This window comes from Carica papaya, chromosome 9, assembly GCF_054855325.1.
Source record: "Carica papaya isolate Zhongbai chromosome 9, ASM5485532v1, whole genome shotgun sequence".
Taxonomy (NCBI): Eukaryota; Viridiplantae; Streptophyta; class Magnoliopsida; order Brassicales; family Caricaceae; genus Carica; species Carica papaya.
The window spans coordinates 6,861,880-6,877,204 of record NC_142317.1 but is presented as its reverse complement, the minus strand read 5'-3'; the positions used below and the strand labels follow the sequence as shown (position 1 = coordinate 6,877,204).

The following is a 15,325-nucleotide window of genomic DNA, read 5'->3' as shown; positions in this document are numbered from 1 at the left end:
GTTGGTTTTGACAGACGTTCACCAAAGTCCAACTTGAAGGAGAGATATTATGACAATTAGGTAGTTGACTTATGTTTAACTTCTGTTATTCTATTAAATAGTTAGTTAGTGCTTTTTTTATTATGTTAAATATAGTGTTGAATTTATTAAACTTGTTAAACTGTTTTGTACTAGTAAAAAGACATACGTATAAATAGCATATAGATGCAATCTTATTTAGTCGATTAATTCTCTTGTAAGTAAAGGAGGAGTTTTTATCCGTCCCTCAGAAGAAGAAATTTTTTTTCTCTACTTACACACTTCCGTTTCTTCCAAATTTCACCTGTGTTCAAAATCCTTGGTAAGAATATTGTTTGGTTTTCATTTCCAAATCATTTGTATGCATTTCTGAAAATAGTTGTGTACTTGTGAAAGTGTTAAAATATAAACAAAATAGTTTGCTAGAGAAACACACAAAGTAACATTTTAGAAAAGTATAATTTAATTATATTTTTACTATTGTTCTATTCATTGTTAAATAGCTCATATGATTTTGTGAATAGAATATAAATAAATTTATGCACCAAATGAAATTTATTAATTATATTAAAAATTAACAAAAATTACTATAATACTATTAATATTTTATTATGTATTTAGAAGTTAGTTAACTATAAATTAGTGACTGCTTATTTTTGGCAGTGGTAGTTTAATTTAAACAGTCATGAATTAGTGGCAACTTAAAATTATAATAATAAAATTATATTTCTAATTATCAATAGAAGAATTACAAAAATATTTAAACCAAATTGAATAGCAAGCTGATTCATAATTAAAATATCATTTTCATTCGAAACTTTATTTATTTATTTATATTTTATTCTCATTATATTTTTCAAAATTAAAATATAAGCTAAATTTATTACCATTTTGATTTAAATTTAACTCTAATTAAATCTGTATTGTACTCGTTATCAGTTAAATCAAATGGTTGTGAGGATAAATTACTATAAAAATAAACAAACATATTAATCTCAAAACCACAGTTAACCAAAAATCTTTAAAAAAGGTTTTAAGTATAAAAATAAATTTTTTTTTAATAAAAATTCTAGAATATTTGTATGAATAAATTTTTTTTCACTTTATATTTACACATGCAATTAGGTGATGTTAAAAAATAATTAATATTTATTTTTCGTATTTATGACGTTATTTTTATTTTTAACTATAAAAATAAATATTTTTCTGTAAAAATATTTAAAAAATTTAAAAATCATTTTCTTATTTACCAGCTACAAACCTACCGTTTCAACCCTATCATGGATGCGCGACCGAAATATTTAAAACGCGCCCGACGCGCGTGGGGTACAAATCCAAAACTGGTGTAACGTGACTACATCAAAACAAATGGCAAAGTCGTTATGTCCGTTAGAGGCTTAGAGCTCTCCGGAAGCAGCTTCACACGCTTCGTCAGCGTGTTCCTAGTTGAACTCTGACGTGGCTTAATATTATTGGAAAATTACTGTACCTAAATCACAGGCATGTCACGCTAAACACGAGAAGCAGCCGTAAAAGTTTCAACTCCCATTTTATACATTTATCAAAAATAAAATAAGAAAAGAATCCGACTTCTTAATAAATTCATATGAAAAGAACAGGACTCCCAGTTCTCTCTCTCTCTCTCTCTCGATTGAAGTCGACAGCTAAAGTTCGTCTCTCACAAGGTCTTCTCATCATTTCAGCTTATTTCTTCAATTGCATACCAAAAGAAGGTAAAGCTCTCTTGCTCTTTCTATCTCATGAAATTTAGGGCTGCGTAAGGATTGCTTTGATTTGTTATGCGCAGGCGTAATTATTTGTTCGTGTGTTGATTCTGATCCATTATACATATATATATATATATATTCTTTTTAGTATCTTCATAAGATTTTCTTAGTGCTATCGGTGTTCCTTCAGCGCGTTTTTATTGGGTTGCGCAGAAAACATATGCAACGAATTAAAGGAAACCTTTTCCGCTTTTAGCTATCATGTCATGTTACTGATCGTGGTCTTCTAATTTCTTGCTCTTTGGTTGGATTTTTTTCTATACAAATAGATAAGTTCTGGAATTTGAATTCTCGTAATTTTTCTTGTTTATCCTATTTCTTTTTATAGATATACTATTATTAGAAACTTGAACTTTGCATTTTTTGGGGTCCCTTGTTAGTTATGTGCACTTCGGTTGTGTTTGAAAGTGATTTTATCTGAATTTAGAAAAACTGAATTATGGGACTGGTAGGTGATAGCTTTAGGCCTTTGTTTGCTTTCTGAGAAATTAAAGTTGAGCAGAAAAGAATTTGAATGATTACGTGTGACCATCAAGTACCTAATACAAAATATTGCACGTTTTTATTGTTTATTTTTCGTATCTATTTATCTTTTGCTTTTTAGTTTTACCATTTGGGTTATTGTCAAAGTTGTTTTCAGCTCTAGTCTTCTGATTTGTGATTATGTGAGAGGTTGCATAAAGGTATACACTAGTTAGTGTTTGTATTGGGAAAAATGAATTGGCCATTCATGGAAAAAAAACTAAAGAAAATGAACCCAATCACCCAAATCTTATATATGTAAGGCACTTACGGCTGGTTTGATTCAGGTTCCATTTAATTCTTACCTTATTCCTACACTTACTTATACCACTGATCTTAATATGTAGCCTTGCATCATAATTCTCATTTTTGGTTCACCTTCACTTTTTTCTTGAATTCTTGGTATTGAGTTTCTAATTTCTACTTCAAGAAAAAGGTAAGAATTTACCCTCTCCAAGAGATTCAATTGGGAGTATATGTAACATAAAACTGTGATGTAGTTTTATCTATTAAGATTAGTTTAGTAGTTAAAGATAGGGCTTAAGCTAACCTGCCTTTAAAGTGTGTAATCTGTTTCAATTGAGGGAGGGATAGCTGTTGATTCTTATTTCGGGAGGATGCTGGGAGGATCTCTCTTAATCGTTTCTTCGCTTTTATAGGCTCTCCTCGTGTCTTATAAGAATCCTATCATCTCAGTTTTTCTACCCTTCAACGATTTTTTTAGAGGAACTTGGCCTCTAGAATCTTTGAGTTTATTTTCTTGTAAATCCTCTTTCACCCGCTTGATTCGAAAGCCTGCTACTACTAACTGGATTTCTGCTATTAATCTGGTTTCTACTAATCCTTTTTGAAAAGTGAAAGTTCCTATATAGGTCAAGGTATTTGGACCTTGGTACTTAATAGGATTGACTATTTTGAATTGCTTCATAGGCAAAAAGTTTATTGTACTTGATAATTGCATGTTTTGCTATAGGGCTTCAGCCTTCAGAGACTAAGAATCATGTGTTTTTTGCATTCTGAGGTGGCTTTAATGCTTTGTAATAACTGTTTGCCCTCTTTGGGAAGTGTCGGATCTGCTCACCCAATCTTGAGGCACTTTTTATTCCCTGGTTATTTGAGGGCTATTTCAGAGATAAAGATCATAAATGTTGTGGAGAGGGTTGTTCGATTATGGCTAGAATGTTATGCTAGAATTTTTTTAATCAGCCTGTTAGCATACTCATATTATTTTTGATAGAATGCTATATATGGTCTCTTTATGGGCTAAGGCACATGGGTTTATTTGGGGATTGCCTTTATCTATTCTGCAAAGAAACTGGGAGGCCATATAAGCAACCTCTTCTGCTGTTCTTTTCTTTCTTGATTTTGTTTATTTTCTTGAGAATATGTCCTTTTCCTGTCTTTTGGAATCTCTTTCCTTCTCAATATTATATTCTTTTTCTGTAAAAAATATTGAAATATTTACACTTATAGCCTACTTGCCTTTAATTGATGAGAAGTGCCTGGTTGATCATATTTTAACATAAGAATAATCAGTGATATATCTAATTCGTATCTATCTTGAACAGGTTTAATTTAACTTTCACTTTTGCCTTCATTGTCGGACCAATGCCTTCTGCCACCTATCCTCAGTGGCAGGAGAAGGCTAGTGGTTTCTTTTCTTCCTCTGGTATAATGAGTTCACTGCAGATTTTTTCAATTACCCTCTTCTTTTTGTTTCTTTTTCCTTCACTTTGTGCATGGTGCATGACTGATTAATGTATCAATAAAGGGGTGAAACTTAAAGAAGCAGGACAAACAGCTGGAACATTTGTTGGAGAAGTTGCGAAAGATGCAAAAGGTAATGTTGCTGATGTGGCTGAACGAGTTGGGTCAATATTCAAAAGTCGATGGGCACTTCTTCAGCAGCCATCAACAAGGCATGCTGTACAGGAACGTCTCATATCTGCTGCTGCTACAACTGCCACATTGATGAGGAAAGGCCTTTCTGAGACAAAGGACAAGGTTGCTGTTGGGAAGATAAAAGTAGAAGAGGTATATAACCTGAAAAGTTTTTCTCAAACGTCTTTGAGTGTTGTATTTCTCATTTTGTATATTTGAATGTAAAAATTGAATTTCTGGAGAGAGTTTGTGACAGTTATCAGCTACTGTCAATGATTTGAACAGATCTCTGAGGTGATTGTAAAGTTATCTAAGGTATCTGATTAATTTTTACCTGTTTAGTTGTGTTTCTAGCTTAAAGTGCTGGTTGGCACTCCATCAAGACCCAAGATACAGTTGGTATCTGTAAGAAGAAGCTACTTTTATATCAAAACGTTTTGAAAATAATGAGAGACAGATATTAATTCTTTTTTTCTCAAGAAATATTTTTTATTATTTGAATCTCTGACTAAGATATGATTCTGTTCTGCTGTATTATATTACCTTTTATTTTGTAAGAGAGGACCTAATTACCTTATTTCATGAGAGGATAGCACTTTAGTTTCTTATGAAAAGCATACAGGTTGTGCGATTAAAAGTGATGTTGAAGATATATGCTTTCTAGTAGTTGATGATTTTTCATACTTTCCTTACATCTTTTAATAGAATGCTTCTCTGAAAGCTATAATTTCTCAAGAAACATGGAATTATACAGCAAGGACATTTGATACTTGATATTCTGTTATTGGCAATGGTCACCTGAGTTCAGATCAATTTCTTTCACTCTTAGATTACCCTTGTAGATGAATTTAGAAAAACTGACACCTCTGGGTTGCTGAATACCTTTCAGGTGGCAAAAAAGACATCACAGAAAAGTAAGAATATCTTGACTGATATTGAGCGCTGGCAGAAGGTTTGCATTTCTGCGAATGCTACTCAAGTGTACTTTAATAAAATACTTTCTTTAACACAGTTACAATTTTCTAAACATCCTTTTCCATTTTTGAAAACTAATGCAGGGAGTTGCCAGCACTGATGGTAAGTTTCTTGGACTTTAACCATCCATCTAACTAGACAGAAACTGATTATGAGGAAGGTCCTGTTTCTGCTCCTGCTCCTCAAAAAGAGACCCCCTTCTGTATTTTTACATATTTTCCAAATGGTTTGACTTTAGCGGTAACTTAATTATACTTTAAGCTGCAATTTCCTAGTCAATACACCAAGCAGTAAAGTTTGCTTAGCAGGCATAGTTAGCTGCACTAAATTTTTCCTTTCCATTTTTTTTGTGACCTTGGTTTCTGATATTAGTATCACATGATCTTGTGAAACTCTTGCAATTGAAACTTATATCCTGAAATGTGTTGGCTCCTATAGTTTCTTATGTTATTTAACACCAATTTTTTGCTTGTAATCTATGAGCTTAACATATTTTCCTTCTTTTCATATATGATATTAGTATCACCTGATCTTGTGAAACTCTTGCAATTGCAACTTATATCCTGAATTGCGTTGGTTTCTATAGTTTCTTACATTATTTAGCCCCAATGTTTTGCTTGTAATCTATGATCTTAACATGTTTTCCTTGTTTACATCTGCTGCTTTGGTTTGATATATGATATCGTGTTGCTTTTTCCTTGATGTTAGGGAAGAAGCATTACTTCATGGTTTTTGACCCATCTTTTATATCAAGGTGCAGAGTGAATCATTCTACTAAATACAATCGAAATTACAGCAAATTATCATTTGGCTTGCTCTGAGGAAGAGCAGTATTAGATGATTAGCTCTTTCATTTGCATCAGCTGTTTGAATTTCAAATCAAATTAATTTTACCAAAATTTTCTTTCATTGATCATCAACTAGTTTGGATTGATTTATATTTATGCTACATGCATGAGCAGTGTTTACTTTGGCTTTAAGGTTTGATGTTTTAACTTGTTGATGTCCAAAGAGTAGTGTGGTTTCAGCTCATTTCCCCTTAGTGTCAGACTCAAGCCATAAGATCTTGATCTCTTTAAAAATTTGTTAGCAAAGAGATATAACTTTCTAGTACCTTTGACCAGAGTGTTGTGCTGCTGCATGCTTGGTCAGAATGTTAGAAATAGTTTTTTCAGCTGGGAATTCAGAGAATTGAGCATATGTTAAATTTTTATGTTAGATTGGAATGTCTAATCACGAGCTTTTCAATTATCCTCAGTATTTGGGGTTCCAGTTGAGGTTACTGTCCAGCGACAAGAATCAAGCAGGCCTGTTCCTCATATTTTGATCAGATGTGCAGATTATCTCATTTTATCAGGTGAGAACTAGATGAAGTGAACACTACTGTTTGGATATACTATCCAAGAAGAATAATTTTTCCTTTTATGAATTTGATTTTCAGGATTAAATTCACAGTACCTGTTTAAAGCTGAAGGAGATAAACGAGTCATTGAGCAATTGGTTTCTGCGTATAATGAAGGTATCTCATCCTTCTTAGTTTTAGGATTGACTTTCGCCTGTATGTGATGAAATTGTAATTTTTATTGCAGATGCAAGTGCGTCATTGCCTGAGGGTTTAAATCCAGTTGACGTGGCAGCTTTAGCCAAATATTACCTTGCAAGCCTCCCTGAACCACTAACAACATTTGAACTTTATAATGAGATACGGGATTCTCGTTCTAGTGTGCATGCAATGAGAAACACGCTTAAGAAGCTGCCAACTGTAAACTACATGACATTGGAGTTTATAACTGCACTGTTGCTTCGTGTTAGCCAGAAGTCGCTTCTTAACAAGGTAAGATATTTTTTCCTAAATGTCCTTTCCTCACCATCTGAGCACCTCTCTCCCCCTTTCCCCCTCTCTCCTCCAACCCCCAAATTCCACACATCCACTACATATGGATTTGGACGTTGCCTAAATGCTTGAGGCCTGGTTGTTGCATATATCTTCTTGTCAGTTTTTAATCTTATGTCTTTTTCTTTTTTTTTTTTCCAGTCTATATTTTCTTCTGTTACTACATGGGCCTTGCATGGCTTGTGTGACCATAGCTTTTCTATGACAGTCACCTTGTTATCATCCATAACCTGTTTTAACTTGGTAAATAAATGCACAGGTTAAATTGCCGTTTACTTTTTCTTGCATGATGGATTTGCTGCTTCTTTCTTAAGATATTCATATGCTCTGTTTTGAAAATGTTTTAATGTAGGAGCATGTGGAAGAATTCTTGTTTGATTGATCATGTTTTATCCTCGTTTCTAATGTGCCACGGATAACTTGGCTCTTCAAGTTCTGTGGAGGATTTAGAGGAGTCTCTTTTGTCTCAGTTGTCTTGCCATGTATTGAGAGACCCTACTGATTTAGTACAGACGAGTACCTGAAAAACATTTTTATGTTGTTTTTTCCTTTCTGCAGATGGATGCTCACAGTCTTGCTATGGAAATAGGCCCTGTGATTATGTGGCGGGATGGACAGAAGCCAGAATCATACAGGCAATATTGGAGACATTCATCCAAAAGTCCTAAGAAAAGCATGGATATGACACCTGTTTCTCCATGGGACATGCTTGCTGGTGAGTTATCCTTTAAACATGTACTTAGATTCTTGTCCGTTGCACTGATATAATTTTTATAATTGTATAAAAGATAATATAGATATAATATTTGTGTTAACAAAATTATATGAAAATAAAGAAATTTTTAATAAAAATATAAAAAATTATCAGATCTTAATTATCTGCAAAATAAATGAAATATAAGAAAAAAATATATAATTAAAAGATTATATAATGTATAATTTTAGAGTTTGTAATTAACTAAAAAAAAAAAAACAACTTAAAAATATAATTATAGTCAAAAAAATTTTTATATAAAATATTTAAATAGATAATCATTATTTATATTATCAAATTAATCTTATTTTAATACATTTAGAATTATTTTTATATTATAAAAATAAACAGATAATTATTATGTATATTATTATATTAAATGTTAATTATTGCAAAAAAAAATCTCCTCTTATGTCTGCAGAAGAAGGCGAAGATATGGATGCTTCCTCAGCCATTCCCTTGGATGATGACATACCCATTGATTTTGGAGCAATAGAGGTAGTTCAGTGTCTTATAGAGCATCACAATGCAATATTTACGGATGCAAACGAGACCATATGGAGATGAAGCTGATCAAAGTCACATCGAATTTAGAGGTGGACAGTATGGGCAACTGCTTCACAAAGAGTTCTAAATTTACTTAAAGATGGCCAGTGACCAATTTACCATTTACAGAATGCTTTCTTAACCAAAACTTGGCGAGTGAATGGATGTGGTTGTGTAAATTTTAGTGACTAGGGAGTTGTATAAATCAATATCTCTATTTGATAAGATGTTGATTTTTTGTCTTAAATTGTCTGCTTTGGGAAAAAGGTATTCTGCTTGGTGCAACAAGATTTATGTAGTCTTGGACGCTTGTTCTGCATTTTCCCGAGCAATTTTCTTTTTTGGGGTCATTTCTTCATTCATCTTTCTTTGATCAGTAGCATCCTGTTTGTTAGGGTGCAAAGACAAGAAAAACTGGATTTAACTGTTAAAGTCACTAACTTGCGGACTATTATAATTAAAGGAAATGATACATTAGAGTCGACCAAATTTGAAAAACAGGCTGATGTCAGAGTAATTTGACAAATAGATTAGGCAATTTTAATGGTCAACCAAATTATGGGTTGTGATCCCAAGTTTTCGGCATGTGGGAAAATAAAAGCAAGTAGAAACAAAATTACTTTCCACTTGTCTGTGTCTGGATCTGTTTGCCTTGGAGCAGGAAGGGAAGAAGACCCAGATCAGAGAGGAGAGGACATCAATGGATGATGAGATTGAGACGAGGCGTTTAAATAATTGGGTGTCCGAACCTCATGAAAAGCTCCGAGAGGGAATCGCTTCGCTTCTTTCTCGGTGGATTGGTCTTCAAATGGCTGTCGAGAACCAGTGGGGCGGCCAAGACTCCGTCCACAAGTCCCACCAGCTTGGTGCCGATATCTTTTGTTGGATCTCACAGTCTAAAGGTTCTTCTTAAATATCACTCCGTCCCTTTTATGTTTCTTGATACATTCTTCACATAAATATATGCTGGTAATTTGCAGGACGACTTCATTTAGAAGATATTGAGAATTTGCTCCATGAAACCATGCTGTTTTCTTTCAACACAGAGATTGAGGATGGCAGCATTGAGGAGGTATTTATCTTGTTATCCATTTTGATCGGGTGTTGTGTTTGTGTTTGATCTAATTAAGCATTTTATAACTAAACAGGTTGCCGAACAATTGATGATTATGCATGAAGAATACATGCATGCAACTTATTAGACTATATACAAATCATGCATGCATCACCGAAACTCATGTCATGTCTCGCTCAGAGTGCTTCCTTTTGATGCACCAGCCAAAGGTAAACTTAGACAGTTAATGCCATTGCCTTGAAAATGCTTTCTATATATATATATATATATATATATGTTCGTCCATTGTGTAAAATATATATTAATTGTAAAAAAAAAAAAAAAAAAAAAAAACCAAGTATTTAAACTTGTGTGGAGTATTTAAGAAATTTATTAAGCATTTTTATTTATATATATTTTTTCAGGTAGTTTCCAAGAAGATTAAAAATGGTTTGATGCTTATATATGAATTTTAAGGCAAATTGTCAACCATTATGTCACAAAGTGTTTTAAAATGTATATAAAGGCCCAAAAATTGCATCCTTAAATATTTGTTAGACCGCAGCTTCTATCTTTTTTTAAAAAATACATAATATAGCTCAAACTTATAATATTTTATAAATTTATAATATTTGTTGGTACATTGTTATTATATAGATAGAGAACTAATGATAACTTAATTAATTTAACCATCATCATATTTATTAAAGTAACCAAAATTATTTAATTAAAAATACTCTGCTGAAATTAAAATTAGTTAATTACATATAAATAATACTAAAACTGATATGCTGTTTCAATTATATTAAATATTCTACAGAAATTGAAGTCCATTAATTGTAAATTATATTAAAACTAAAATTTACCAACTAAAAATTTGCTATCTAAATAAAAAAATTGGGTGATTAAAAGTTACAGTGAAAGAGGATGTCGAACACGTAGTGTTGGGCGTGTGGCGCACGCTGTCGAAGAAGAAGAAGAATAAGAAGAAGAAGAAGAAAAAGAAAAAAAAAGAAAAAGAAAAAGAAAAGAAAAAGAGGAAGGAAGCACGGCGTGCGGTGTGTGTGACTGGAAAGGCAAAATCGTGTGTGGTGCTAAGCTCGCGGCGCGTGATGTTGGACGTGCGATGCGTGACATGCAGTGCTGGTGGCGCGGCGCACGGTGCTGGGTGTTCAGTGTGCGGCGCGCAGCGTTGGGTGCACGCACACGGTGCTGGGTGCATAACATGGGATGCGCGGTGCTTGGCGCGCGACGCATGTTGCTGAGGAAGAAGAAGCAAAGCACGTGTTGGGTGGAGTTGATCCACATGAAGCAGACGACGCAGCGTTCTAGATCTGTTCAAAGATTCGTGCGAGGCCAAAAATCAGGGAACCATTGAGAGAGACCGAAACCGCACTCTTTCGAATAGAAAGTCCGAATTCAACACCGATTTTGATAAATTTTCTTTCACCTTACATTCGGTTATTACTTTAAATTAAATACTTAATCATATGTATAAAAATTTTAGGAAAATTGGGAATATGAAACTGAAAAGGGAGCCGACTGTATGGAACCAAAGTCGTGCAAAAGCTTTGCAATTTCTTCTTTCGTTGAAGATTCTGGTAAGAATTAAATTAGTTTTCATTAAGGGATTTCATGTTTTCATAAAATGATTTATTGATTTTAAAATGATTAATTTAAAAACTTTGATGCATGATTTAAGTGTTGTCTTGAAAAGTATTTTGCAAAGTTTCATATGTATGTGAGTGAGTGTGTATTGAGCGTCGGTATTGTATAGGGTATATGTATAATGATATAGATACAAACATGTCTGTGCGTGAATGAATAGGTAAAGATGTAGTATACATAGGTTGTTGTTTGTTTAAAGTATAGGATTTCATGTATAAAAAGTAAATGGATTCTAGGGCATATTTACATATGTAGCTATATATATATGAATATGTAATATATTGATACATATGAAACTATACGAAAATATAAATAGATATATATATATGTATGTTCATATGAGCGTAAATAGTCCTACGCATTGAATCTGTATATGTACAGGTATAAAATAATATAGGTAGTTACGTAGGTGTAAAAACTGCTTATATACATATTTGAAGTGGGAATATAGATGTATGTATTTTGTATAAGTGGTATGTTAAATCATAATTAGATTAAATATGTATATTGTAAGAAAGTATATACATGTAGATAAATAGAATAGGTTTATGGTTAAATATAATGGTAACAAGATAAATTTAAGTAAGCAATGTGTGTAGATATGGTCTGCGATTGCTTATTGCTTACGTAATACGTTGGGTGTATGTTTAATACGATGTAAACTGTATATGTTGTGTAATATTCGGACCCAGAATTTGGCGCAGAATAATTTTTCTTATTTACAAAATATATAAATAACTAAAAAAATTTATTTTAATTTAAATTTTATTAAATTTCTGAGAAAAAATGAATTAAGGACAAAATTGAAAGCAATTTTGGAGAAAATGGGTGAAATTAAGAATAAAAGAGGTGTTTTTGAAAGAAAAATTAAAAATATGAGTAAAATCACAAAAAAGAGAAGTTTGGTCACGTAAGACAGCTCAGTCAGCAGCTACGACAAACTAGAGCACACCGCATAGCAAACACACTTACAACGGCATCACACGGGAGGTCACGTGGGCGATTCGCGTGCCTGGCGATCCGACGATCCAGATCACATCCCGTGTGCACGAACAGCCTAAATGCATTTTCTCTTCAGGTGCAATCGGACATTTGAGGTTAATCGCGATGGACGGTCCAGATTCGTCCACGCGATCAGCCTAAACGAAAAATTATCAAACGGTCCTCCTCGCTTCACGTTGACTCAAATAAGTGGCCTGGATCGAATAGAGAAGAGTATTTAAACTCTTATTCACAAAAAATCAAAACCCTAGCTGACAGAGGAGTGATCGGAGAAGAAGAAGAATGGCGGCTGGGGAAAGGACCAGACATCAGAGAAGGAGGCTAACCACCGTCGCCACCACACCAGAGCCACTGTCGACACCAAAACAGGTATTATTTTCCCCTTCTCGCTCGAAATTCAATCCTGAGTCTCTTTATACCTATATTAGAGCTAAAAGATCAACGGATGAGCCAAAAAATACGAGCAAAGCTCGATCGAGCTGTTGCGGTCAAAACCCGAAACCTTCTCTAATGACTCCCTTTCTGTTTTTTATTTCATGTGCTTTTTTGATCATCGTGTTCACTATCTTTTTATAAAACAGATTAGCCGAAGAGGAACCCCAACTGCGAAGGAGAACCAGTGGAGTTGTTGCACCCGGAGACCCCTCCCTCCTAGTACGTTTCAGTCTTTTGCCTTTTTCGACCAATTGAGGCTTCCTGACCCATTGTTTTGCAGGTTTACGCGTAAAACTGACCAAAACTAGCCTAACATGGTCGAAAACGGCAAGACCGAGGCGAACTGCCTCCATGGGTGGCAGAGTCAGCGCCACAGCATAGCGGTGCCGGCATGCCGAAACCCCAAAATTTGCTAGAAAGGTTTTAAAACGCATATTTTAGCCTTTTGGGCTATTTTTGGATACTTGACCGATGTTTTGACTTCCACAAAAAAAAATTCAAGAAACTCGAAAACCGATAGGAGGCGCAGTAAATAGTATGGTATTTCGAACACTGATTCGGGGTAAGAATCCCTCTCACTTTTTTCTGTTACGATAAATTGAAGTTTAATAATTAATAATGTTGTATTTCGTAAAAATTAGAAAAGTCTAAAATTAATTACAGGTCACTAGTGGAGGCGGAATCAGTCAGTGCATATTTGCCCTAGTTACTGTTTATTTTTTCCTATACTGCCTAAAGTGTTTATTATTATATTCTGTGCGTTAAATTGTCAGTTTTAATTGTCTTCTCAGTTATTTAATTTACCTAACTGCATAGCCTTATTTATTAGTTCGTTTTGCAATAGATGTTCCAATTATGACCTTTTGATTTATGTACCATCTCTTTGCATGACTTACTGTTGATTTGTAAATATGAAATATTGATATATAATTTGGCGATTGATTAATGGTGTGAATTGGTATATGAGAGGTTTTCTGGGTACTCTAGGAAATGGTGGACGGACCCGGTACATAGGAAAAACTCTACCATAGGCATTTTCTCAGTTGGATGAGACTGAGAAGTCTCATACCAGAAGGGTTTGAGAAATATAGTTCACACTCATACCAGAAGAGATATCGAGCCGATAGTATATTTGATGTCCATTACTGAACGAGGTATGAGAACGACCAGTTAAATGATAAATTGGTTATTGGGTTCACGCGCAGGAGGACATCCCTATGGATCCCCAAAAGTACTGGTAAACAGGTAAAAAAATAAATTGCTATTCTTGCTCACTGGATATGAAATCACAATGTTATTTGAGTTATTGTCCTTATAGGTCAATTTTGAAAATCCATAATGGTAAATATGAAACTTGCATGGTTTTATATTAAATGAATTTACCTAAACTAATGGCTTCATTAGCTATTTTATAATTTTTACTAACCTTAGATTTTTCGTATCAGTTATTAGTGTGATATTCTTAATAGGGTAGTGTAGTTCATTCCCTTAATTAACTATTTCATTTCAAGAAAACAAAGATCCAGATTTTGAACAGTAGGAGGGTTGCGAGTAAATATTACCTCTCGAACCCCATCAAAGTTATCAGTGGAGGTTAACTCTATAGGATTTCAGTTTTATTTTTATTTCTATTATTTAAAATTTTTTTAAAGAACATTTCCATAACCCTATTGGACATCTTAATTTACTGTGTAAGGAATGTAAAATCTAATTATTATTTGTTTCCATTATTTTAATATATATTCCTTCCCTTAAGGTTTCAGACCTTTATATGTTGGACATATATGTATGCATATGATTGTTTACCCAAATAATTTTATGTGAGTAGTTTGTAGTTATGTATACTCGTTATGGGTGGAATGAGTGCGCATCTCAGTTGTGTAAATAGGTGTGTGAGAGTGATGAGATTGGTTGTTGGCTGTGTGAGTGAGAATATAAATTGATACCATTCCTAAATGTGAATTTTCCTTCAAAAATATAAATATAATATTTGGGTAGAAAAAGAATAAAATATCAAGAATGTTTGGGTTTTTAAAATTGGGCTATGAAATAGAAACAATCTTTGAAGAAGAAAAAGCATACAGGGTATCATGAGAGAGAGTGCACGGACTTGATACGTAAGGTGAACCCTACCGTGGATGAGTTCTCAATAGTATGGGGCTGGGAAGTCTCATACAGGACGGGGTTGAAATTTGATTTAATTATGCTCATACCGGACGAGATATTGAGACGATTTACAATTATGGTGTCCATTACCCAATGGAGTATGAGGACGACCGATGAACTATAAAAGAAATATTTGTATATCTGCATGTAGCAGGGACCCCTATGGGCCTTCAGTGATACCAGTAAGAAAAATGGCAATCTATAATGGAAATGGAGATGATCTGGATATGTATCTAGTGTGGTTGATGGTATTTGTGAACGAAACGAAATTATCTAAATATGAATCGAATACGATATGATGATATTTATAAATAAGAATAATATGTACGATACCTAGATATAAATATGTTGGAATGGGTAATGAAAAGGATGTGGTTCTTGATTGTTTCTTTTATTATACTTGCGATAATGATGATGAGTAAGGTTGTCTTGCAAATTGGATTTCTATGAATATGAAATTTGTATTGGTTTTATCAAGCCTGTATGAATGTTTGTTTGTATATCTCTACTTTGAACACTACTTTATTCTTTCTGAGTTCGTGAAACTCATCCCAATTCACACCCTCCCTCAGTGCATATTAGTTCAAGTTAGGAGGGAGTTCAAGATCAAAAGAAGACTTGAA

General features: G+C 33.6%; 2 protein-coding genes across 5 annotated transcripts; both read left to right on the top strand.

Moving 5' to 3' along the window:
* Positions 1-1,592: 1,592 nt before the first annotated feature.
* LOC110820432 (small G protein family protein / RhoGAP family protein) lies at positions 1,593-8,696 on the top strand. The gene is made up of 10 exons (XM_022049896.2): positions 1,593-1,751; positions 3,896-3,996; positions 4,099-4,361; positions 5,098-5,160; positions 5,267-5,285; positions 6,442-6,540; positions 6,625-6,702; positions 6,773-7,017; positions 7,636-7,792; positions 8,253-8,696. Exons 2-10 carry the CDS (start codon positions 3,936-3,938, stop codon positions 8,396-8,398), a joined length of 1,131 nt encoding a protein of 376 aa, XP_021905588.1. The 5' UTR covers positions 1,593-1,751; positions 3,896-3,935; the 3' UTR covers positions 8,399-8,696.
* Positions 8,697-8,834: 138 nt separating this feature from the next.
* LOC110820433 (Pre-rRNA-processing protein TSR2, conserved region) lies at positions 8,835-11,025 on the top strand. Of its 4 annotated transcripts, XM_088211094.1 has the most exons (5): positions 8,835-9,279; positions 9,358-9,449; positions 9,526-9,661; positions 10,344-10,842; positions 10,939-11,025. In XM_088211094.1, the coding sequence occupies exons 1-3, from the start codon at positions 9,078-9,080 to the stop codon at positions 9,577-9,579; spliced, it is 348 nt and encodes a 115-aa protein (XP_088067220.1). In that variant the 5' UTR covers positions 8,835-9,077; the 3' UTR covers positions 9,580-9,661; positions 10,344-10,842; positions 10,939-11,025. The 4 variants fall into 4 exon arrangements, with proteins under 4 accessions (XP_088067220.1, XP_088067218.1, XP_021905589.1 ...); XM_088211092.1 differs by having other exon boundaries at positions 10,350-11,025; XM_022049897.2 differs by having other exon boundaries at positions 10,344-11,025.
* The last annotated feature ends 4,300 nt before the right edge of the window (positions 11,026-15,325 follow it).